General features: G+C 39.0%; 2 protein-coding genes across 5 annotated transcripts in view; one reads left to right on the plus strand and one right to left on the minus strand.

Annotated features, from left to right (window-relative positions):
• GPRC5B (G protein-coupled receptor class C group 5 member B) overlaps nt 1-27,028 on the plus strand; it is a 168,597-nt gene that overhangs the window by 71,908 nt on the left and 69,661 nt on the right. Inside the window, exons 3-4 of one of the 2 annotated variants that reach the window (XM_078665103.1) lie at nt 7,235-7,347; nt 12,533-15,185. In XM_078665103.1, coding sequence (XP_078521229.1) covers nt 7,235-7,347; nt 12,533-12,577 — 158 coding nt within the window. In that variant the 3' untranslated portion in view covers nt 12,578-15,185. Of the gene's footprint in view, nt 1-7,234; nt 7,348-12,532; nt 15,186-27,028 lie in introns of those variants that run through there. The other variant, XM_078665102.1, reaches the window with a different exon arrangement.
• IQCK (IQ motif containing K) overlaps nt 20,753-27,028 on the minus strand; it is a 632,757-nt gene continuing 626,481 nt past the window's right edge. For all 3 annotated transcript variants that reach the window (XM_078665098.1, XM_078665097.1, XM_078665096.1), the window contains exon 13: nt 20,753-21,410. In XM_078665098.1, the coding sequence (XP_078521224.1) occupies nt 21,304-21,410 (107 nt within the window). In that variant the 3' untranslated portion in view covers nt 20,753-21,303. The remainder of the gene's footprint in view (nt 21,411-27,028) is intronic.

A 27,028-nucleotide genomic window follows, 5' to 3' on the forward strand; every position in this document is an offset into this window, starting at 1 on the left:
CACGTCTCCTTATATACTTGCTCATCTTCCCTCTTAGATACTTCTGAACAACAAGATACTTTTCTTGAGCTACAAACCAACTTTTTGGGCTATTTTCTCCCTCTTGTCAGAATTGTAACCTTCCTGGAAGACCCCTGGCTTATGTTCCAGACCTGCAATAGTTCCCATAGAAGACAAAAAAGCCTTCAATCCTCATATCAATAACATTGTTGGGATGGCTTCTAATTTTGGAGTGTCTGCCCTTTCCAGTGTGGTAGCTAAGAAATTAATAATAATTTCAGGTGCCCTTGCTTGAGATGGTTCCTTTATCATGCTGCACCCCTGTTTAACTTTAAAGTATGTCTTGGGGCTTTGTGGTAATATTCCCATTCCTGGCAGGTAAAGAAGCTAGATACAGTCATTCAACAGGGCCCCCTCTTTGGAAAAAATCAGATTTTTCTCTGATGAATGCTAATGTGAATGCCATATTTTACAGGATTAATCTCCATTTGTCAAGTATACCCTGGACTTACCTGGAGACCGCACCATTTCCATTAAATATTGAGTTTGCAGAGTTGATGGTGGATAGTAGATTGTGGCTAATGCAAATGTTTTGTGCTGCCTTTCACTATGGTGATACAACCTTGTAGGATATGTTCCTAATGGTGGAGGTTCACCGACCGACAAAGCTCATTCATCTTTCCTGATTCTAGAAGCTCAAAAACAAGTAGTACATCTTACCTTTGATAAGAATGGGATCTTCTCAGTCTCAGTAAGATGAAAAATAGGTAGTGTCAAAGCCAAGTAGCTGCATATCATCTGTACAAAACTGCACCTAAGATCCAGTTTCATTACGATCTCCATATCCCATGGGGTGAGGGGATTATGATGTCGACTGGTGAAAATTCTCTTATCTCCAAATAGGCATTTGGCTTTGCGCAGTAGTTGTACTTGATGTGTGCATCCATTGACCCTCCTGGAAACTGTATGAGATTTAAATTGTTCCTCCAGCAATGGCACTACACGCAAAGGCACCTCCCTATGCATATTTACTAAAGGTATGGCATATCACCTGATGTTGAAAGAGACCTATTTATCACAAGTTAGTTGATGAACCCTCACATCAAAGGTTGTAGAGTACCTTGGAAGAATTAGTACCGCTTTGATTTTCGGTCTGGGTCCTTCAATGAATTTAGCAAAACTATAACTCGTTCCTGTGCTGTGTTGACTTTCAGGCACTCTCCAGCATTTTCAGGCTTGATCTTCCACTGTAACCTAGCATTCTCAGGGGGTTTGGGTTAATGGCTCCATATGTTCAAGTTGTGTCTACACCTAAACTTAGAGCACACCAGACCCAGGTTCAACTGGTTATGAGTAGGAAGGGAGGGGCATATTATCAAGACAGGCGATAAAATTATCGCCATTTTAGCGGCAGAAAACGGCCGTTAAAACAGCGATAATGGGCTTGATACTATGCTCTATGGAATTCCAATTGAAGCCCATGTTAGATGCCCTTCACATTTAACAGGGGCTTCAATTGGAATTCCATGGAGCATATTATCAAGCCCATTATCGCTGTTTTAGCGGCAGTTTTCTGCCGCTAAAACGGCGATAATTTTATCGCCTGTCTTGATAATATGCCCCGGAGACTTTATATCCAGGATGGTGTAGTGTGACCTGGACTGTGATTGTCATAAAACAACCTTATGATTGGATTTTGCCATCCTTCCAGATTTAGAGATGTTGATGGAATCCTCCAAGTCAAAGTACTTGGCTGAAAAACACCATTGCCAAAGGAACACAGTGACTGCTTAGAACTCCACTTATAAATCTAATTCTTCAAGGTGGAACAAACATTAAACCAATGAATGCTTCACAGAAAGAGTCACAGGAATCTAGAACTCACCTTCCGGAGCTGCATTGGGCTCTGGCCCTCATCAGTTTGGGTATGTTTAGGTTTGTTGCTGAAACTGCAAATAAATAATTTAAATATGAATGTGTGAACACAGCCTTGAGAGTATGAAAAATTGCAGACTGCAGTCTTGATAACTGACTAAGAAGGATCCAATCTTTTTTTATTAATTTCGAGAGTAAGAAATCAGTCTTCATTGTTCAGGCCACACAATGATTTAATGGTGACAGTGAGGGTCAGTAGTCGGAGGACCATGCTTCACATGTGTAAAGGTGTCAGATGTTGGCTATTGTACTGACAAAGTAAAATTCTCTATTGGATAGATTTAACAGGTAGGCATCAAAATCCTTGTTTTAAGGAAACCAACATTGAATTCTAATGGGACTAAACTATCCAACCCCATTTCACTCCTGGCACACCATCTTAATTTTCCTTTCTTTCCTACTAGGCATTAAAGGGTATTGGCCAAGTGCCCTTATGTGCTTCGTTTATCAAGGTGCCAGGCTTTGGAAAACTCTAACACAGTAACTATTGTGAGGATTATCTTCACCTTCAAATGCACAGATACTTAAGGTGCAAGTGCCCAGTTTCCCTTGAAGACCAAGCTCTCCATTTTCCTTGTTTTAAGGGATTATAGGTATACAAATCACACTATTAAGCTATATGTCACCTCTTTGCCATCACCAGATAAGAGCTAATGCGCTCCGTTGCCACCATATAACTAGGGGTGGGCGGAATTTGCGTAGTTGCGCTACATAAAGCTCCGCAAAACATTAAAATATCTTCACGGGCAGGCGAAAGTTCCGCGAACATGCGGAATTGCTTGTTCCACCCGTTTGCGATGCTTTTTTCCTATTCGCGAACTCTGTTTGCGTGCTCGGGGAGAAATATCTCACGAACACGCATTTTGATAGAGCAAACAAGCAAAAACATCTGCGAAACCGCGGATCGCAGAATTTTTGGCAATTCTGCGTTCTTAGCGGAACGTGAAATGACCCGAATTTCATGAGCGGAACAGAATTTTCCGCCCAGGCTTACCTATAACCTTACAGAGTGGTCTTGAGTCCTATCTTGATCAATTGATGTACCACCAGATGCTAATCCCATCGTAATGTATACTTATCAAATACATTGACTAATGTGGCCAATCCTTGTTCTGTTGTGCTTCTATTTAAAATTCTCATCTGCTTCACCATATCACCAGTACTCTGCTTAATGCCGTGTTCAGTGTTATGCTGTGGTTTAGTTGTTTTCCATAAAACTGTACAAATAAATATCACTAATTTGATAAATCAGTCATCCGATAAATTCCTGCTGTTAGTCTGATGTTTTGCAAACCATCTTTTAATAGTATTTTTTCGAGAGTTCAAAAAGGTGCTGGTGGCACAATATACTCTCTGTAAATTGTGAACCATTCAAAGACAGCACCTCTAGTATATACACATATCTTTAAGTAATATTTTTCCAAAAGTTCAAAAAAACAAAACCTTCTAGTACTGATAGAATAACGTGCCTTTCTAGTTTATCAAATGTCTTTACAGCATAATGTATCTTAGCCACTGTAGATACAGCCTATTCCTTGATATGCTGCAAGTCTAGAAATGTCTGAATATTTCATTTTCAAAGCCAGGCTTTAATGAAGCTTGAATGATGAGTAGAAATAATACCTTTAATAACCCTGTTCAACATTTTCATCATCATTGAAGTAAGAATTGTAAATCTATATTTAGTGAGAAATCAGTCTCAAGTTGTCAAGTTAATCAAAATCTTTCAAAAAAAGAATAGCATATCTCATAGAACGTGGAAGAAAAGCGTAATCCCTACAGCGATGTACTGAGACATTTGTAGTAGAAATTGTAAAAATCCTCTCATAGACCATATGGTCCAGAAGACCTGGCTTACTCATTGCTTTAAAGGTACCCTCCAGTGAAAACATAAAACAGAGTTCTTTTACTCAATGTTGTATCATCAACAATAACCAGTAATAAGTGTGCCAAATGTATCTTTGTTTGATGATGTCAGCTTTATACATACATCTGTAAACGTTTCCATTTATAGAATTTGTTCTAGCAACTCTAGTTTCCAATTTACATGTCTCTACTTGACCTATCCTCGTACTTTTAATCCGGCTTCCATCGTTTTCATCTTGTATGTCAGTTTGTGTTGTGTTTTGTATACTCCTTTTCAAGAAGACACAATATCTCTTCACAATGGCATAGTACATTGTTTTCAGATAGTTTGCTCTGAGAAAGTCGTGGTGGATATTTTTAGACCCTGGTTCATGCGTTGATCTTAAAACCTCTAAGTTTTCATCAGTTCTATTTTAGGAATATAATTTATTAATTTATTGATTACTTCCATGCACAGCAGCATATTCAGATGAATAAGTATCATTAAAAAAATACAATTAACATGGCAAAGTGGGGCTTATCATTTATAGAATATTACAAAAAACATATGCTTGCCCACCATTGAAAATTCTGGGGCTTCCAGAGTTGATGTACTTTGGGTGAGACAATCCCATCTTCTCTTTTGGTTGGCAGATCCTTTAATTGTATAGGTGATATACAGTAGTACTCATACAGAGATTTGACAGGTATGTTGACACAACTAAAAAATTTAAATGTTGATAACCAACTTTTAGAGTTTTAGGATTGGCTCATAGGAAATTTTCATTGTATCTTTAATAGTAAATGTGTTTATTATAAAAAAAATAGGTCTTTTAGGTTTGTACATTCCAATTTATAGACTGGGTAAGCAAGGAACATGTTGAATATCTTTAACTCCAGTCTTCTTTAATGGACAAATATAATTCCAGTAGAGTTATTGCTTTTGAGTTCCTTTCCCCCATATTGGATGCCAAAGGATGCCCTCCTTTTATATATAAAGATTGAGTTCAGCTTTTGAATAATAGCTCTTCTCTCTAAGAGCGGTGTAGTCTGTAAACAGTGAGAGCTTACTATGTTCCAAATCGTGGTTGAAACTTCACTAACAAGTTGCTTTTTCTAGCCAGCCACAAGACACTTCTTCGCATTAAGCAAATGATGCTACATTCGAATGATCTGGGAATTGCATTATTCATTCTATGCTGTATATGCCAATTTCAAAGCAGATTGCATCCACTGACATTCTACTTCAAATTGCCAAAAATCACTTACATGAAAAACCTTTAGTGACATTTATACTTTTAATTGCAGTTAGAGAAAGATACTTAGCACCATGGACCTAGATAGGCAGGATTATTTATTTATAAGTGTTACAATTTATTATCTGTTTCCAAAACACACCTCTGTCTCTTTTTTTGTTCCCCTCACAAACCCAAAGCAAACTGACTCAAGTAAATACTTTTCTGATAGCAGCTGTGACCTCACCACAGAACCTATGAATATTTTTTTTATTTAATCCTTATAGTGCTTTCCTTTGCAGTAGTGGTATTCCCTTAGGAATTATTCTAACGACACACTGAACTTCAAAGGCACTTTCAAACTATAATCAATAATTTAGGAATTATTTTTTAAGAAAAGGCAGTTGGATCATTGTCTCCACCCAACTAGACATTGAATCTGTTACATCTCTGAACTCGGTTTTCCTGACACTTCAGATTCATGAACAGTCATCCTGTGAGCTTTCATTTATAATTTGTTTGTTAAAATCTCACACTGATGAGGGCTAGATCTGTGAAAACTCTGAGGCCAAAGCACATTCACCAAGTGTTGGAGCAGGCACGTGGGATAATTGTTGATCCATATTTTATAATTGTTTGAAAGTTGGTTGGAACAGAGGGCTGTGAAGTGTGTAAGTCTGTTTGTGTAACTGTTGGGTGCGATGTGTTGTACGGTAGGGATGTGTATCTGAAATGGTGGGAATTTTATTGTGAAATTCATTGTAGTGCATACTAAACTAATTTGAAGGTCTGAGGTCTTCAGGTTTGACAATGATTGCCACCTGTCCCGTTTGACAGGACACCACAATTCCTGCCTGAGAGTTTAGGTTACGAATCATTGTTAGGAGGGATTTTAATATATTTAGTTGTGGAAGAAACCCAACACTGCAACTAATGGAGGACATTGTCCAGTGAATGACAAAGACCTGAAACAATGGCCCATATTTATTAAAATGTTGCACTTACGTAGCACAACGTAATGTAAAATTCAGCATCTATTAATATTATAAAGGCCTGCACGTTCAACACTAAATTGCATTGTGTTGCTTGAGTACGTGTGCATGCTTGAATATTTATTTAGTCATAAAAGTGCTTCCACAAATGGTATACTACACAAAATTAAAATCAACAGTTATAAAAAATTCATTGGATTACACGAAAATAACCTAAGAGCTTCGACAGGCTTTAACAGATATTCACTGTGGGGGGATTTAACAATAGATAAAGTGCTACCTTCTCCGCTGCTATAAAGTGTTTAGAAATAGCTGGATGGACAGATTTTCTCCGAAGAGTTAGAAGACCCAGGCAACAAAATTAAACATGATTCAAATCCTGTTTCTTAGCACCACAATATGGACAACCTGGCAGATGCATAAATAAATGTGGGACATGTTCCTAGCTCTGGCACAGCCACGTCCGCATGTAGACTTGTGCTTAATTTCATCACCTGCACCTGCCCTCAGCCTTATGTCTTAGCCCATTTATTGGTTTAGGTTTAGGTCGGGGCCAATACTCTGTGCTTGTATAGGGGAATAAACATGTAACAGCCAGTGCTGCAGGCACACAGCGCCAATATTGTTGAAGCCTCGTGCAGGAAATCGGTCCGCATCTCTGAACACTTCATTTCTGATATGAAAATGTTTACATTCAGTAAGTGGTACGTGGTTGTCAAATGGTCCTCAGACACCGCTGCTTCAGACCAGACTTCCTAACAGATTGCACAATCGGTCTCCAACACATTGAACCTCCTGGCACAAACCCAACAATTACATCATCATGCTCTCTTTATGTTGTTTTGAGGTGGGTGGAGGTTGGGAGGATTGGAAATAAAATTGTATTATTCTTCTTCACTTCACCAGAGAAATAGGAAGGCAATATTATCCCTAACATATTAAAGTAAGAAGGAAAGCAGATTCCTCTTAGAAAATTGTTTTATATTTTTAAGTAATTTACTATACTTGGTTGCAGGCACTCAAGAACCCTAATCCTGATTTTTGCTTTTCTCAAGAGATTACAAAAAATACATTCTTTGCTTGCAAGTAGAAGCCTGAGAAAGAACTTTATTTTCGTAATGCAACTAAAAGCACATGCTATTGCAGGAACACGATTTGCGCACTATTTTTTATACTTTATTTTGGTGAAAATATGTCTGCTGAGAGCCCTGTCTTTATTTTTAACAGCGCTGAGAAATGCTGGCTTTCGAAACGGCAGCGTGGGAAACCGGCCGTCGGCCCCATTCAGAAGCAATGTCTATCAACCCACTGAGATGGCGGTGGTCTTGAACGGTGGCACTGTAAGTATGAAAATGTCCTTACCCCTTCTTGTACAATGAGGGCACGAGGCGTGGCCCCTAGGGCGCTCGAGAATGCACTGCCAGTTACGTAGCTTTTCATTGGAACCTTTTGTAATCGATTGATATTCATTATGCTGACTGTTATGTTTGACTTGGTAACCTGCCTGGCTGTGGTCGCTTGTGCAGTTTTTGATTTTCCTTTACACTAGGGCCGCTTGAGATTCGTAGAATGTCTAATTCGGGAGGTAACAACTTAAATCCAAATTCTTAGATGTTTAGAAGTTCTGCATTTGCTATTAAAGCATCTACGAGGTTTTCCACTCACGTATTCACAGGTAAAACTTGAGAAAATACCTTAGCGGAAAATAACCTGGAATTTGGCAATAACGTGGAAACCAGTGCAGAAACATAATTTCCACGGGAATTCCCAATTCGAGAGGAAAAGTTGCAATAAAGCGGTAATTCCAAATCCAGAAATTACCGATCGTCTCAGTATTGGTAATTTTGTGTACAGAATTACTGATCCGGTATTCCATTTTAACTAGGAATGAGCGCCAAAATAGCTGAGCTCTGAAACCTCTGATTGAAAAAGAAACAAATTTGCTTCTTTAAGTTTCCTCCCACATTTGCAGGAACAGATTGACTTTTGGAAGTATTCACGTAGACTTACAGGGCTGCTTTTGGAAAGTTACTGGGTATATTTCCAAGATTAATTCTGCTTCCTAAAAAGTACACATATAGATTTCCAACCATGTGCAGAATCAGCATTAACAAATCATGAAGAAATGTGCATTTACACATTTGTTTCTTTTCTCAGGAGGGAAAGTATCTTTCACTGTGGTGAAACCCCTCGGCTTACATCCCTACTAAACATGGGGTGTTGTGCTTCATTTCCTACCATGGAAAGTCCATTACGCCTGTTTTCAGTGGGGGCAGATTTACATCCATTTTCAGGGTCGGAAATCACCCTGCGCTCAAATGAATTTTCTTTGGCCACACTTCCTATAATGCCCCCTTTCCCATCCCCAATCCTCTATCCTTTACAACAAGGTAAAATCTGTCTTTCTAACAGGTTTTCTGTTGCTGTAAGTTCATTTTATGCTTCAAAAATTCCACAGCTCCTGTTCAGATAATCAGGAAGTGGACTTTTGAATTGAAAAATGATTTTTAAATGCACCTAAGCTACATGTAAGTGTGAAAACCCTAACCCTTCGTGAATGTGGTACTAAATAGTGCTTTCTGCATGTGGATTGCATTTTAATCATTTGCAAATACTAACTTATGTTGAAGGGTTGGCGCTTGTCATAGCTTTTCCCTATTCCGTAATAAACCGACCAACAAAAATATACCATAGCATGGGGCCAGCGGTTCGTTAGCCAAATGGAAAAAGAGTCAAGTGACTGTCTTTACCATTTATTCTACTTTTGTGTTTTTGTGTGGTTTGACATGTTGTATTAAAAAAATTCTGTGAAGTTTTGCCTCTTAAATCGCGGTTTTCTTCTACAATGCATTGTGTTTGTCCTTCACTCGAAGGCTCAAAATATATTGTCAAGAAAGGAACTGCCCATGACAATTCAATGCATATGTACATAGTTCAAAGTCACCCATCAGCTAGTACACACTCTCATTCAGGTATGTGTTGCTCACATGTCATTTCTACCCCCGAACTGGCATGTTGATGATTGACTGAAAAAGGTAGTGGTATGAGTCTTTGTTAGAGTTGGTTAACTTCACACATAGGACCTTTGCAGAGTAAACATGGGAGTATATGGTGGTTTAAGGCTACATTGTCATTCATTTGTATCAATAAGAAGTGACGGGTATCTATACTGACCCATTACTACATACTGTTGAATACTTTCCAGTAATCTGTGCAGTATTAATCTCAGCAAGATATTTATTTCATGGCTGTACAGCTTTGGCAAGGCATTTTTTATCAACAGTGCTTGAAATACCTAACAGGTCACTAGCAAAACTACACATAGTTTTGTCGTGGCAGCAAATGACAATGTCTTTGGATGATATTCTTCAATCCTTTTGACATGAATATTTATCACAATGCATTGAAGTTGCATCCTTGGAAGATCTAACTTGGAGGTTGAACTAGTCAATTTTGTGATCACTTTGCGGGATCATCTAGGGTTCTTTGACACAAAAACCTTTAGCATCTGTTGTGACTTTGCAAAGTAGCAAGGCATTGTTGTGTGATGGTATGTGATCTCTGATAAGTCTGTCAGTTTGACTGATCCTTGATGTCATAGAACAGAGAGGACAAATACATTTTATTTATTGCCTGTATCAACAGTCCACACATTAGGCAAGTCCATTCAGTGTTTATGTATCCAATATTAGTCTAGCCCCTTACACACACAGCAATTTCCTGTTCAATGCTACATTTTCTTTGAAAACCATTGATGAACATGCGCTCTTGAACAGCAGTACTAATCTGCAGAATCAAAAACGTACCTTCTCCTATTTTTCAGTGCGATTTATGAAACATTACTTTTAGCAGCAAAGGCCGTCTACAGTGGATGTATCTTTATCAAATAGGTTTTAAGCACAGTCCGTCAGAGAGAATCATTTGCAGTACTGCCACATCTGGAAACTGCAAACACCAAGGCTTGTCTGAACTCCATGTGCCACATTCCTAGAAAGACACCTAACATAACTGGAAGCCAGCTTCACTCCCTCGGGTGTATGCCTGGAGGACTGCAGGGACAGTGTGTTTTTTTTAGGATAAGCTGAATGTGCTCCTAGCTTCATAGTCATTTGTCTGAAATTTAAAACAAGTTCACACTCACGTGAACACATTTCAGAAAATAATTACAATTCAGCATGCCAGTTTTGGATACATTTTTGCCTAATTGTCCTCAGGTTCTGCTTACAAATATGTCTTACTTCCTGATGTGCGCATCTAATATTTAGGCAAAGTTTCACTTACAGCACAGAAGCAAAAGCATTCTGTTGCCACATCTAAAAGTTTATTGAAGCAAAGGATAGGAAATATGCGGCAAGGCAGAAATAGAAAAAGAAACCACAAGAGTGAGTTAAAGAGAAAGCATGTGCAGGATGGTGGAAGAATGAGGTATGAGCTGGAATCAAGACTATAGCCTTGACATTTGGCAGAGGCAGCAGTGGGCTAATAGGAAAATCTTTGGGCACCTGCGCCATTTTTTATTTTACTTTTTATTTGCAAGTCCTTGAATGTAAGATATTTTTTTTATGTCCAACCAGAAGAGATGGATAGCAAGTAATAAGCTGATAAAGCTGAAAATCTGACACTACCATGAAGATGGGATGCACATTTTGTACTGGCAGATCCAACCCTTGGACAGTACGATGTAAGGGTATGCAACCAGCAGACTGTACCTGTCTCCCCATCCTGTAGCCCACAACACTGCTCTTTGTAGCACATCTTGCTGAAGGAGCTCCATTCTCGGTCTGGTTGTTAACCTGTGATAGTAGGAAAGCGCTGGGTAGAGCATGTCTATGCGGGAAAGACTTACAAGCAATTGAAATCATGCTATGTTTTCTGGTGAAAGACAGTTGCCTCCACTAAAAAAGTTCTTGCTACTGTGATGTCCGAGCCAGCGTTAAAGAACCAGGCGTGCTCGTGCAGTATCAGTGAGGCATTCTGTAGAAACCTTCAGAGTGCTACAGACACATCTTTCGAAATTGGGTATAGAAAGCTGCTGGGCCATGTAACAAGTCAACGTACCCTTCATTTTCAGTAGCGTGTCCTGTTAGTATAAAATATGTATTGTTTAGAGAAAACGTCAATGAGACTTGTAAAGACAGAGAAATAGTGTGGACTAGTGGTTTCTGTGAAGATAAACATGTCATTCATATCGGTCTAGTGGCTGATTAGGTGGACTGTGTCTATACCCTTATACCTTGGTATGCACCATTATTATAAGGAGTCTTGTGTATTTACAAGGATTTATGAGCGCGCCAGCAACAAAATGATGAACCATGATTTATTTCTGTTTTCTCCATCTTAGAAGAATCACAGGGCATTTATAGGACATGTCCCAATGTAAAAATCCATATTTGTTCATTACTACCAGAGGGGTAGCAGTTTCCAACCCAGTTGGAACGTATTTTGTATAAAATGATACCCTCTTAGTAAAGACAAGGAAACGAGCATCTCTAAGATCTAAGAGAGCAAAAGTTAGCTCTATATTAGAAGAGAAAAGACAGCATTAACAGCAATAACAATCAATATTTGCTCTTCTTTGTAAATATTTCAGTTTTATTAGGGTGGGAGGAAAATGACTTTTCCTCATGCCCAAACAGCATGTTTCCTCTATGGCTCCTTGCTACAACAATCTCTTTCAACATAATTGGGAGATATTGTGACAGTAGATTTACTTGAATGTAGACATGTCTAGCAGAGATGGCCAGGCTTACAAGTTTTAGGGATGTCACAGTTTATATTTTAGAATTGTCATTCATTGCTTGTCCGTAGCTGTGCAAAGTGTCATACACAAAGCTGTCCACTAAAATAATCACAGTCAAAGACCTTGCATTTATCAGTGGTCACACAAAGAGCATTCTTTGACCTTTGTTGGAGAATACAGAATGGCTGTTTCCAGTGTGGATGATGATTGATGGAGATCTTTTGAAAGTAATATACTCATGAACATCTGAAGAACAACAGAAATCTTGAGAAAATCAAGAAGTAGTTATCAAATGTATTGAATGATTTAGAGCCTTTTTTTGCATGTAATAGATCTTCAGCATGCCTGCATCGATGGCCATGCAATTAACACAGACCAGCGTATTTTTAGCTACAAACCAAAGGGGGATGTGGGAGCTAAGTTAAGTGCTGGAGAAATAAAAGGTTTCTGTCTCACATCTCTGCTTAAAATGCATGTCTGTCCTCTACATTTCCTTCCTTTTCAACCATCAACATAAAATATAGTCTAATGAGAGTTTCCATTAGGCAGCATCAATAGGGGAAAAATAGGTGTACCAAAGACATAATGTCCTTGGGCGATCACCAACACTATGAGGGTTCTCTAGGAAGACAGGAGGAAGTCTTAAGGGAATCTTATTTATCATATGACATGTAGTATTACTGTAGAATTATATCTCTGTGCTGTTAGATGCCTTAAGTATTGTACGCTAACAATGATGAACAGTAGAGTTTGTGGTTATGGACTTGTTATATCCTTATTTTCAGATCCCAACTGCTCCACCAAGTTACATTGGAAGACCCCACTGGTGAAAAGCAATAGATTCCAGGGAATAAGTGTCTTTACCACAGATTTTATTCACTGGTACTGTCTATGAAAGGGAGAATCTATAACTCTAGCAAGACAAAGATGCAAAACGTCCTGAAGCTTTGGAAGTCATAAACAATAGGATCTTCTGTAAATGTGAACACTGTTGAAATGATAAGCTAACCACAAGAGGCTAATGTTGTAGTAACTCAAATCTGAATTACATTTGAATTGTATTATACTCACTTTCAAATGGACAAGTATATCCCGCTGTATCTGTTACCTACATTGTGCCAGAAAAGTCAACATTTTTGGTATTTAAATCAAAACACACTTTGTTACATAACGTTAATTTGACACTACGGTCTGCAAGTAGGCAGGGTTTGTGGTGTATGGTTAGCAATTTTATTCTTAACTGGAGAAGTTCCTTGATTACATACATTAATACTCGGGTTGACACCCTTTGTTCAAACCATACCCAAACAAGGTTATAGATAGTGAAGTGCCCCCAGACAGGAACACTGTATAGGTGCTCCCCTTCACGAGAACAAATATTTACCTAGACCAGAAGACTCCATAGGCCCATCATGGCCAGCCGTTTCCACTAACTGCAACAAATTAGCCAAACCTAAACTGGATTGGTCACACAGGAGAGGGGGAAACTGTTACACTTGTGTGTGGCATTTAGTTGTGCAGAGCTGTAACAATCAATTTACGGTTAAGCAAAGCAATATGGCAAACTGAGCACTCGTCCTCATATAAAGGATTATAGAACCACCAGGATTGGTGAAAAGACCCCCACCTGGCATACTATGTGCAATGCATGTTTTGAAATTGCAGTCAATTTCAAAACGATTTCAAGAGATGGAGGTAGATAACCTACTTCTACTCTAATGCAGAGTCAATGTGGAGGCAACATTGAGGTTTATGATGCCGAGTTATTGGAGTTTGTGGGTGAACAATCTTGGTGTTCTATGCGTAAAGCATGGGCCCAGTCAACATTTTGTTTATGCCATACCACAGATTGGGATAGCCAGAGAACATCTCATGTAACCATGTACGCTTGAAGGACCTTTCTCCTAAGCATCATTGGCACAGCTAGTTTACTCTCAATGGTGCAGATAGGCATTTTAGTGATTTGGGTGATGGAGGAGGAGTTATAAGACTAGCAGACATTTTCTCTCAAGTTCATTCTTTTACCTTGGTCACCTACATTTTCAGCAAACCATTCCACCTGTTCTTTAACATTGAATGCATATAATTTTCATCACACCCTCATTGTTTGAAACCTTTTCTTCTGTCTCTGTGCTCATGATCATGTAACACGGACAATGTATGCGCAAAAAGTTGGGAATGTATGTAAAAGAAAGATATTATTTGATCATTTGTTAAAGCTACATGCGTTCTAGTTGGTAATCATTTCAATGATGTAACAAGGTGTACTGAAAATTGCATAAAATGAAAGAATTGATATCACATCACCAAAAAAAGAGTATCACAAACCACAAATGTTGTTATGGGTATTTCTCGAAGTCATAGCTAACCCTTGCTATTGAGTCCAATCTAAAAGCAGTTCTTATCCTGTAATGTTTCAATATTAACATAGCTCGAAAATTCTATAGTCTTTGCACCTTAAAAAGCAAGTATTGCCAACTCCAATAGGTCTGGCGTCATCTGCCAGGCTTTTGGCTTTGTCAATGATTATTTGGGGATTTACTTTTAAAGCTTTATTATTGGGGAAGGTGCTAGGACCTGGTCATTCTAAAAAAAAAAACGGTGCCTGGAAGCAAACATGTTTTTGGTCTCTAAAAGCACTCATTGACATAGTAATGGAAGGGCAGAATGCCGTCCCTAAAAGTGGAGTTTGCCAATGTCTGTAGGGGATTGACTCTTTGCACCATGCTGTGCGCTTTAGAGGGTGGAAATAAAATGTCAATGATACAATAAGAGACCAGTAGATGAAAAGGGCTGGTTGAAGGCCCTATAAGTAAGTATGAGATATATCTAATATTAGCAAAATCAAAAGGTCTTGGTTAATGCCCCACCTAACACCAGACCTTATAAGGTTTTTATGGGGACTGGAATACTTGTTATTTTGAAACAGTGTCCAGAAGTCTCCCTAGCCAGACTACAAGTTCAAAAGTTGTGGCGATACTGATTAAGATCAAGGGTTCGGGCAAGGATGATGGCAAGGGTGACCCTGTTGTCTTCTACCTGGTGTATAATGGCACCTTACATGAGAATATCTCCTTCTTGAGAACCCAAGTGGAAACTAAGGTTAGAGATTGAATAAATCAGATCGAGGTAGCAAAAGACCAGTTATTAAAATTGCCATCGAGTCACTGCAGGACACACAACGTTTGGTCCAGATGTGCAGTTCACTGCAACCAGCATAACAATGTGTGGATCCTCTGAACTCTGAGCAGAGAGTCAAAGGATGACCGCTATTCAAACCTGGGCTGGTCTCTCACATCTGCTTGCAGGGTTTGTCATCAGCTGTGGTGCTCTTTCATGTTTGCTCTTAGAATAGGACATAAAATTCACCCTTGTGCAAAGCTGGTGATTTTTCAGCAATCGTTCTATAAATAGCTCCCCAGCTATCTCTAGAACATGTCAACTGAGTTTGCAGGTTTGGAAAAAAAGTGACCTCCTCAGTCAGGTCATTACAAACACTTTCTTCAGTCCTGAACTTTTCATTGCTACACATCATTGGTTTCAGGTGTGGTAGTCAAATTTTTTTAATGGAAGTAAAACAATACTAGAACTCAGAATGCATTAGGCTATCACACCAAAGTCAAGGGCTGCAAACAGTGTTCATAATGACCTGGATGTCGGTGGTCACTTTATTTGGAAGCATGATCTCATATTTGACATGGTCATCAATGTTTTTCATGATTCTATCCAATAATACCACATTAAATGCAATGCATCCTCTCACTCACTAAACAAAGTCCCACATAGATCCAGGCCGGCTGGATTCGGTATAGCCAGGTATGAAAAATGTTCATACGATAAATCCAACCAGACTTGGACCTGTCCTTCCTAATCCACATTGGATTGCCCTGAAGTAGACCCTGATGCTTCCCATGACAGAGTTGAGCTGAATAGGAGTGTGAAGGCAAATATGTTTTCTGTTTCTCCAACTTCCAAGCTGCCATCATTCTCTAACCAAGTTGACAAGGGTATTGAGGGTTTAAGCAGCCTTCAGTGCAGGCTCTGCTATTAACCAGAACAGAGTAAAATATACTCTAGGAACATTCACTTTTCTAAGTGTTTTCCAAAAACATAGGTGTAGTGAGCACAAGTGGTGCATCTTACCAGCAACACATTTATGAAAAAAGTTAATCTTGTCCTGACAAAGGAAAACCTCACAAATCTCCTTCGGAGAGAAATATCAATTCATTTATAATACCTAATTCTTAATTTACCTTAAACACCTGTATGTTACATATTGAACTGTTAAGTAAAGTGGTTCTATTGTTTTTGAGGCATCTGAAGGTTCTGCAATTTACTGTAAGAGAACTTGTGGTTTTCATTACATGTACTAATGTATGATGTTTTCATTTATGACGGATACAATACTAAATGTGTAGCTTTTTGTAGAGGTAATGCTGCAGTAATGTGTGTCAATACCTGGAACAGACTGCACTTCTGTTGTCACTGAATGATGTAAATACTTGACATGTATTTGAAGAAAGGGAGGTAGAAGTTTGACGTCCCTAGCATTTCTATGCAATTACATACTGACAAGCTGATTTGATTTGCAGTTGCTGTTATATCCTCTGGAAATATGGAGAACCAATCCCAAAAATGTATATGAAGTAGTTGGGGGCGGGACATGTACTTAGGGATGGTAGAGGGAATAGGAGGCTGTGCATTATAAGCCAATATCCTTTGATCACAGCATCAACTAGCACAAAAAAAGGTAAAATACATCTCCCAATATAACGATACATAGTTTAATAAACATTTCTGTCAACAAAACACCTGTGGCAAAGGGTTCAAGGAGATCATACGCCACTAACACATATTACAATCTGTAAAATAATACATGGTGCTTTCCTAAAAATCACAGAACGTGATTTTCAAAAAAAAATGTATAACCTTTATGGCTGCAATACATAGTTTCAACCTACGACTTCCTCGTGGTCTTTCCTCAAATAGGTATTTTTATGCAAATGGCACCTCTATACCTATAAAACACTGGCAACTTTGTTCATATATAAAATCATAAAAAGCAGCAGGGGCGTGGTGTTCTCTTAATGTGACCTTTCATCCAAGTAATCATGGTCACCAGTCTTTTCAACCGCTGTTTGTCCTACCCTATGCATCTGGAAATGGAATTATCCAATATGCCATTTCTCCTGTACAAATATCCTGCACTTTCGTCAATTGCATGGAGCCTAGTGAATAGGTTTCCCTAAAGCGTCTGCACGTAAAATGCGCTCATCTCATCTCTGTAGTGAAATAATGTTGAATTAGTATGAATAGAAAAAATAGATGAAAAGTAAATGTGAAAATCAGAAACACATGCCTCAAAACTACAGCTCCAAAAAGGGCTTCTACTAAAATATTTATCATGCATGAATATCTCTCTACAAATGTTGAAATGCAATTAAATTCACTCTCAGTTATGTCCCCCAAATATTTTAGGGCTAGATTTACAATGTGAAATAAATATCCCAGTTGTTCACTATCTGTGAAGTGAGTTTGGGTCTGTGCAGGAGCGTAACACTAGTATAATGTTTAGGAGCTAAATATTTATGCATTGTAGAAGTTTTGGTAGTGCAGTTTTTGAGCCTGTGTTTTTGTAGTTGATGTAGTTTATGTCTGTTTTCACATGGAACCAAGCTGAACTGCTGCCACTACCAAGTAGGGTTCACGCAGAAATTATATTGACTGCTATACAGTGACTTTCAGAGTTCAGCCAAAAACTGTTGGTTTAATTTGTTGGTATTTAGTTGTAAATAGATTTTATTATGAAAAAGATCCTAGCAATACAATCTGTAGTGAGAGAGTGGCAATATAATATAACCCCTTTGTAAATGTCTGCTGAGCAAGTATGAAGAGTAGTTGTTTTCCTCTTTGCCAAAACGAATTTATAATATTACATCATGTACTACCATGTTTTAAAGAATGAGGCACTTTAAGGTACTCTGTTGTACAATGAAGACAGATTTTTCTTTCATCAGTATAATCTAATATAGATCATCTTTGATGAAGCATTGCATACGTTTAAGCACAATTGTTATTATATTGTTGTCCAGTAATCATTCAACCGGACATGCTGTGAAAGCTACAATGCCCCTTTCCAAGGCTGACATATCAATTTACTCATTCAGCAAAAGAAATGTTTAATTGAAAAAACATTTAGTATGGGTCAATTGAAAGAAATTTAGAGCCTGTGCTAAGATGTCTGATATTATAAGTGAAGTGATGGTCCTGCACACCTAACTCTGAGTTTCTGGGAGCATTACACCCCCGCCCCAAGTACAAACAGAATCTTTTCTGCTTATGATGGTGTGTGTATTGGCCCCTCATTCTGGTGGCAATCTTTGCAACGGCCTACACTTATCAGTTGTATGTCAAAATTTCGAATACAAAAATATTATCCTACAAAAATGTTGTAACCAGAATATTGCCTACCACAATACTGTGAAGGTAAGTATATGTAGGAAAGCATATATTTACTCTTCATGAGTCCACATCACCAAACCTTGAAATACATAAATCTATACTTTCCTAAGGACTGGTTCAGTGAATGGTCAACATGTTTCATGCTACCCCTAGCATTTCATCAGGACCAGCCCTGCATTTGCCACTCCAAAGGGACTTAGGAGTGGCAAATGCAGGGCTGGTCCCTGCATGGTCCTGATGAAATGCTAGGGGTAGCATGAAACATGTTGACCGTTCACTGAACCAGTCCTCATTATAGGTTGGTTAGCAGTGATACTTACCCCATTTTTAATATACCTGTCTAGGAGCAAAATAAATATATTGAGGCCCACTAAGCATGGTATTTTTAATACACTCACACCCACTCCACCACTTTGCACTACACATAGTCTCTCACTTTGAAGTGCTCCTGCGTAGTTCGTGAGTCGCAGCACGCCCCTTTTCGTAGAGAATTGGGAGGGCCCCAATGATGAAGCATGTCACCGTGGGGCAACCCTGGTGAGTGAGGGGACACTAGAAAGAAATGTTTCTTTCTTGGCAGGTACCACTGATCAGTCTGGTCAGTTACCGCGACATGAGCTAGGTCTTGGAACCCAATACTTTGGATTCTTAGTTGTCTCCTCTGGAAATGTCATGTCAACTGAAAGGGAGCATTGTAGCTTTCAGAAAGAGGTCTAATTTCATACCATCTTGACAAAATTCATTGCTGGTAACGTTGTTAAAAAGGGTCAGAATTAAAACTAGTTTTGAATGTATGGTTTATTTATTGTATGTATTTTTATAATGTATTTTTTCCTCCTGGGGTGCATCCTGATATCCGAAAAGTAGAATTGAATGAATTTCAAGACAATCACTATGTACTATAATTGCTGTATATAAGAATTGAGACTGAAAAAGGCTGTCATGCATGGGCAGATATGTTTTATTTTCAAAATGCTGTTCTCAAGAAAATAAAGGTTCTACTATTTACTTACTATGTTTGTGGCAACTGTCTTACCTAAACAGAAGATTATTATACACTATGTGGCATATAACATAACATTTTCTTGTACACTGTTCATGCCATTATTGGCTCAAGGGTGTAACGCAGGCCCCTGCGGTAGATGGTGGATCCCAACCCTTCAGGTGCCCCTCAACCCTTCGGGGGCCCATTTAGCCCAAAAACAATTATTGTCTGCAAGATATGGGATAATAAATGGCCCCTCGTCACATTCTGTGGAAAAGGACCATCATTTTGTGTTATACCACTGTATTGAATAACAAGAGATCCATCTCAAGATCAGAAGTTCTTGGTGCTCTCTTCAAAAACAAGGGGTTTCTCAATAGCTACACAGAACAAAATATTACAAGGACGTATACTGCTTAAACATTATGTCGATGATTGACACATGGGCTTTTTTACCTGTGATCACGAGTGACGGTAGGAACTGCCTAGCCATATTTCTCTACAGTGAAGCTTGTCTGGGCTATATGAAGTCTTTGCTTACTCCCACGGGAACCATGGTGATGTGGAGTTCCACTGCATGGGTGAGTGGAGAATTCCAAGCAGCTTAGTCAGGCAAAGCAGAGTATACATTGAGAGTCTCATCCTACAATTAAGGTTCACCTTCATTATTGTATCAGCGTAATATCCTACAATGTGTTTGTGGATAAAGGTAACATACTGAGTTTATGGAATTAGAAAATGGTGATGTCTTCAAGAGTTCATTAATTGAATCATTTGGCCTTTGAAGGTATCACTGTTCCAGCACCATCGATCCTGAACAAAGCTTTATAAATTTCCTTAATAATAATGTAATTTATGATGACTTTATCATGTGTCATTCTGTGTGTATTTTGTTACACCTTCTCTCCATCCACCACTTTAACAATCATCCTTAACATGCTGAACCACTCAATTAAGAATTCATTCTCTTATATCAAAGGTTTATTAATTTCACCCAATTAGGCAGTCAATTGCAATCTTTTTAGCTTATTTAATCCTACGAGGTGGGTGTTTAATTATGTGAGGTGGGAGACATCACTTCTGTTTGGTGAATCAGTTGAGCAAACGCTCCTTTAACTAGGGCATATCTGGCAATTTGGAGGGTGAAGGTTAATGGAGCTCCTGTGAAACATCCTTTAATATACTTCAAAATCGTAAACTAGTACAATCAAAGGAGATTATGTAAGGATGGTGCTTCCATCTACACATGCTATAGAAATGCCATTACATACATTGAGTCATTCAAAGATAAACACTGTGACTTGCTATGGCAGTGTCCCAATCCAACCAATCACAAATATGTACCCCGCAAGCTTTAAAGAGAGTGAAACAATCTTCCACGAAACACCTATACTTAGTGTTCTCTCAGGTGCATCAGATTGGAGGCCACATGGTAGAAATGAATAGCTGGGCAGCCTAAGAAAGGTCTACCGCCGAGTTGGCTGTACCAAGTAAACAAGGGTGTAGTTGATGACCTTAGAACAAATATGTGTGGTAACAGATGACAAACGCGGCAAACTTTGCTTATTGTTATTGTTTTATTTGTTTATTGTCTAGGGTATTTTTAAAAATACAAAATAATGCACATGCACATACGTTGCCAACTCAGAGTTGGACTATTTCTCTATTTTAAAGTAGGACAAGGATCTCTCCTTGTTTCAAAACAGGCAGATTTGCCCGGCTATTCAGTATCAGTATATCAATAAACATTTTGATCGAGGACAAATCTTCCAGACTACAGTTTACCACAGTATTCAATTTACCTAGTAGTGGCAAACTTTAAATAGTCGCATTTGTGAAGAAGGAAATGGGAATGTGTATAATTATTTCTACATTTCAGAGAACACATCACATGTTTGTATAATAGTCAATGCAGATAATAAATGCAAAGAAGTCTTTAAGATGCAGTAAACATTTAAAAAGGCATAGAACGTGGTTGAAAGCCCTAGATGAACTACTTCAACAGCATCCATTCATCAAATACTATACACAGTACTGCTTTATTGTAGGTTTATCGACAAATACATTTTATACACACGCTTTCTAAGGTATGAAGACCGCATGGACAGATCAGGTCAGGATGACTGAATTTTGTGGAGTTGGCGACAGCACTTGAATGGAGACTCCTGAATGATTGGGTATATGTTCTGTTTCTGAGATACTCATTGAAGTACCCACTAAAAAAAAGAATAGAATCAACATGAGAATTAAATAACTCCTTAAGGCATTACAATGAGACTATACATTAGATAGAATTGTGAGCACCATTTTAATTGTGTTGCAAAATGTTAAGCATACAATTACAATGAGAAGAAGCACATTTAACCAAACTGATACTCCACATTTCGGTACATAATGTATCAGGCAGAGAGAGTCAAACAAAGTGGCAGCATTTTTTTTTCCTAAATTCCAAATATGGAAAATCGTCTATGCCTTGAGCATATGTCAATAGCACAACTCCGGTATCAAGGGCCTGATGCACATAACATTTATCTGTAAGTATGTGTGATTTACCATTGATTTGCTCCAGATTTCGACAGATTAGTTAAACAACCGCATGGAAGTAAGCTTGTGAGTCGAGTCGGGCAATAGGATTTTCATGCCTGTATCCAACATGACACACAAATCTGACCCACACTGGTTCCAAGTAAAAGCCCTTCCAATGTTGTTAGATTAGCTGGCATATAGCAATTGAACTGAATTATTTGTTGGAGTACAGTGCCAGATGAATGTATACCCACATAACCACTATTTCTGCAGGCATCATCAATTCTCTTCTGCAAAGAAAAGCAAAGGGCTGACTGGGCAAACTCCACAGTGCGACACAGTTTCCAAGAAGTTAAATCTTAGACAGTCTTAGACAATTTAAGCGAAGCAGTGGTAACTACAATATCATGTGAACATTTCACTGTAAAAGTAACTTTATCGCTGGAAAATACTTCATTTTATGTTTGTCAGGATTCTTAAAATGTGTAAATTGTTTTACTACTATGTAATTCTCTGCCACCACTTCGTAGAATTACAAATCAGTAAGCACCAGGCGAGGGGTGTGGAGTTGGTGCCTTAAGGTGTCGTCATTAGCTGACATCCCACTCTGACCCTTTCCCACCCTGCAAAGGGTCTGGGCTTTGCTTGGAAGAGAAGTAAAGGAGAAACATTTGAATTTTCACATCAGGCAGCATTTTATTCTGTGCATAATTTTACGTTGTGGGACTTATTCACAAATCCATTTTGGAATATATACATCTGTACTCCTGTTGTACTTTTTTAAGTACTTCTACATGCCTTGGTAAATTCGTCCTTATAAGATCTAAAATTAGAATATTTTGGAAATATTAATATACACTTGGTTTTTTTGGACTTTTACCAATATGGAGTTGGACATTTCAGGGCTGATTCACAAAGGCATGACAGAGGACATAACAAATCATTCCTGGAGTACAGGTTCCCGTACTCACAAATGATTCAGCGTATCAGAGAAAGGGGAGCCCATGGGAAGGGCCACCTGATATTCCCTCTAGTACATCTGGAAAACCTGGCCTTGAGCCAGCTTCTCAGGCACAGTATTGGGACTGTTTTGTGAATGGCAAAACATTTCAAAAGTATGTTTAAGAGAAGCGTGAAACTACTTCCGTAGTTTTATACTTTTCTCCTGAATCAGGTTTTATGTTTTCATCCTAAAATATTAGGCATAAAACAACAAATCTAATCGCAACTTTGGGAATACATACAAGGGTAAGGGGGTATGTAGTACTGCATAAATAAGCCAGGACAACGTGGTGTTAACTTCCACCAGGGCAAGATGGAATTGCTTTTTTTTGCCAGGGAAAAGAATTTGCAAATTCAGCATGCTGGCAAAAAGGAAAAACTCTTCCCTATCAGTAGGTAAGAAAGCAGCGTTTTTCTGGCGAGAGTAACAATTGTCTTTTTGTGCATGTAAGCAATACTGTGCAATATACATGCCATATACAGGACCCCTGGAATTAAGCGACAGGCAGGAGCGGGCCAAATTATGCAGCGGAGTTGAGCAATTAATGCGGCGAGAAAAGGCAAAATATGCGACATAATGCAGCACAATTTGTAACAATATTACTTCGTTATTTTGACATTTTAAAACTTGGTAACATTATTTGGGCATTGGTTGCACCGCATTAGTACCATTTAATACCCAAATATAGCAAAAAGCAACATCATTGTTATTAACTTTTGAACCGTTTGAACTAGAAACTATTTTTTTGTTAAAATCTGCAATTGATAGATTATGTGGCAAATACTATTTGATGTACAGTTTGATAATTTAATTAATTACAACACATCTTCCTTCCTTAATGAGTGGATTACTTTAGGAACATATATAATGGAACACTAATTACCATCATGTTTAACAAGTTTGTCTGAACTCCATATTTGTTCATAGTCTAACTGTAACACATTACGGTACACTTTGGTTATTTGACGAGGAGGTTAGTATTTATTTAGATTTTGGTGCTTTTTGGTACTTCTTCTTACTTCTACCCAATAACCTTCTTTCCAGTTGTGTAATTTCACCCCATGTTTGTTTGTCATACCAATTTTAATATTTTTCTTGATGTTGCTGTATTTTCTTATGAGCTTTGGAATCATCTATATTCACTCATTTTCCTCCACCCAACCGAAAGGGGTTCCTTTTGGTGCCAGGTTCCCTCCCTTTAATATATACAAAAGTTGAAACACTTGTGATGAGGTTAGGTAAAGTCTGGTATGACCAAATACAGTCACGCAAGAATTTTTCTACATCTCGGCCGTTGACTGTAGCTAACTGAATATGTTCCTTTTTTTTGTAAACAGACTTTATTAAGTTTCACATAGGTTACATGGAGGCATTATGTCACAACTCTGCTGTGCAGTGACATAGTCATTAGCCATCATGGGATACAATTAAAACAGCAAGTGTCATACAGAATAATCACCAGCCTGAATATTCCGGTAGCTCAGTATTCACTCACGGTGTTCGTCCCTTACAGGTACGCATTTCGTAGTGTAGAACTCTCTTCCCTCGCCCCTAGGTGTGTCACGTACATTCAGGACATTAATCTACAGTAAATCAGTTCTCCATTGTGTGTGCTGGCGTGGATTGGGTAGCACCACAGGGGAACACAACCATTCCAGGCGGTAAAATGCCGTTCCTAGTAGCAACTCTCTAGTTTCCAAGATACCTACAACTGTCTGCGACTCACTCTAATACTTCTGGGGAATCACCTACGGTTTCTCCATCCTCAGTGTTCGTGGGGGATTTAGGCTCTGCCACTAACCCTTCCCAAGATCTCGCCGCCTCAAGCACCCTCTCACTTTCTGCAGCCTAATCACACCTTCACATTCAGCCCATTTGAGGAGCTCTACTTTCCACCTAGTGACACTTGGGCCCTTCTTCGCCTTCCAGTGCATGGAGATATCTCGCTTGGCCAGGAGTAGACAAATTGGCAGTACCAGGGTGTAAATCTCTAATTTGGGACATTTCAGATGCTAAAAAGAGACCACTGCACAGAACAGGAAGGTGTGAGAGCAGTAAGGAATCTGCGGTTAGATAGAGTATCCACTAGAAAGAGTGTTACCTCAAGTACCTAACTTGTTCTTGTGACAGATACCTCTAACCACAGATTTCTCATCTTTAGAATAGATACTAAAGTAGTGCCTTTCCGGGGCGGAGGGTCTGTGGAGTGGGCTCAGATCAAATATTTTGCCTGACAGATGTCAAGGACAGACACTCCGTGTAGTGTTGTTTGTGGGAACCTGCACCCTCTTGAGGGCATCTTTGGAAAGTAAAATTCACACCTCTTGCATGAAAATGGACTGATGCTCCCCTGAGAGCCATTCTGATGTGGGAGGAAGGTGTGGTTAGGCATACCCACCATGCACGATTTAGAAGTCCATCTGTCAATTGAGATGGATCACCACCCATAGAGACAGTGCTATATCCTGCCACCAGAGGGTAGTTGTGTGTCACAACTAAAGCACACTGTAGGCGGTTGCTGCGGGGAGCGCAAAGACTGATGCCCATTGTGACTTGCGCGTTGTCTGCCAGTTCCACATCCTCGGCTAGGAAACGACAGGGGTGACTGCAGTGGGAACTGGAGAGACTGCTGTTGCCTGTACCCAAACCCCCTCGAGCAGCCTCAGAACTTTCTGAACTGGCAAGCCAACTGCATGGCAGGCGTCAAAAGACCCAGAGTGGACCTTGGTCCTAGTCTCCTTAAAGCATTCTGAGGCAGAATCTGTTCATTCCCTGAATAGGTGGCAGCCAGTGAAAGCTCAATGGCTCTCACCCTTTTGTCCACTTTTTTATTTTATTTAAAGAACCTCCTCATTTTTCCCCTCCTGCCGGGTTCGTTCCTAGTGGTACTGATGAAGATGGATGAGTCCCCGCCTTCAAACCACTGAAGCTTTCCGATTGTCAGCCGGCCAGTCCCTAAAATGAACGCCATTTGCCAGCGTCATTTGTCTCATGGCCAGTGTCTTATGAAGTTCAACACCGTGGCTTCCTCACAAACTCAGAACTTATTCAGCTTGTCAATGTGACTTATTGTCTTAAACACAATGCTCCCACACAAGCAGAACTCCCCCGTCTCCCTTCGTTGGCGTACGTCCCACGCCATATAGTCTAATACAGTCACATTAGTTTGTCTATCATGGCCGTCTCCGAAGCAGTCGTCTGTGAATCGTGCGATATCATATTTATTAAACCATTGACAATGTGGACAGCCATGCCTCATGAGTGGGTGTGTCACCAGTCATCCTTACTTCCCTACTGCAAATATACGAAGTGCAGCAGTCAAGTGTATGATATTACATATCACCTATCCCGTTTAGTGGCGGGTTATTTCATTTTTTTTGTTGGAATTACGTATTTTATTGGATGAAATTTATCACCAACAAAAATAAAAATAGCTGAGGTAAAAATTAGGAATGTCAAAGATATAGCAGCTTTTAGAATAAGATTTTAGAACATTTTCTGATGGCATATGATATTCGAACCATACAATATCTGTTACTGAGGCGCCATTTTTATCCTGCAGAGATTTTAAGAATCGTTTTCCTTTGAGTGCTTTTGCAAGTGTTAGGCTGCATTTTGCAGGGGACGAACTTTGGTCTCTCTCTTTCCTCACATGTTTATTTGAAATGAGCTGCAAAATCATTCACAACACTGTTGTCTGTTGTGTATTGCTGCTCAGGTATAGTGCATATACATTGTCGGCCTGTCTACATCCCCTGGACTCACCTCCCCAATAAGTATGTGGCCTTTTGGCACACGTTCCATGGCAAGTTAACACATTTGTAAGTCTACACTTCCAAATAATTCAGATTCATGAGAGCAGATTGATTTTGCTTCTGCTGCGTCTTGTGGCTTTTATTGCTTACATTCTCAGCTGTCGATGAAACATTAAACTCTCAGCACGCAGAAGTCTCTTGAACAGGCCTTGTGAAGTTCCCAAAGAAGATCACTAAAATAGGACATCACTTGTACATTCTGACGTCACTTTTTAAAGTAGAACAACCCCCACCTCCTCTTGGAAAATATTTCTGGTGACCATTATCTGGAATAATTAATAGTATGAGGATGATACCTGTCACTGTTTTAATCTGCTTCCAATGTAACCACAAATCTGTTTCACTACTGCTGGTTTTTAGCATTTATATTTTAGTTTCTAGAAATAGTGTATGTGTCTATAATTTGATTACAGATACTTTGGCACTTTTCAATGTAATATGTGCAAGGGTGATGCCATCAGTGATGTCATCAGTGATGTCATTTGAGATG

The sequence above is a fragment of the Lissotriton helveticus genome, chromosome 10, assembly GCF_964261635.1.
Source record: "Lissotriton helveticus chromosome 10, aLisHel1.1, whole genome shotgun sequence".
NCBI lineage: Eukaryota > Metazoa > Chordata > Amphibia > Caudata > Salamandridae > Lissotriton > Lissotriton helveticus.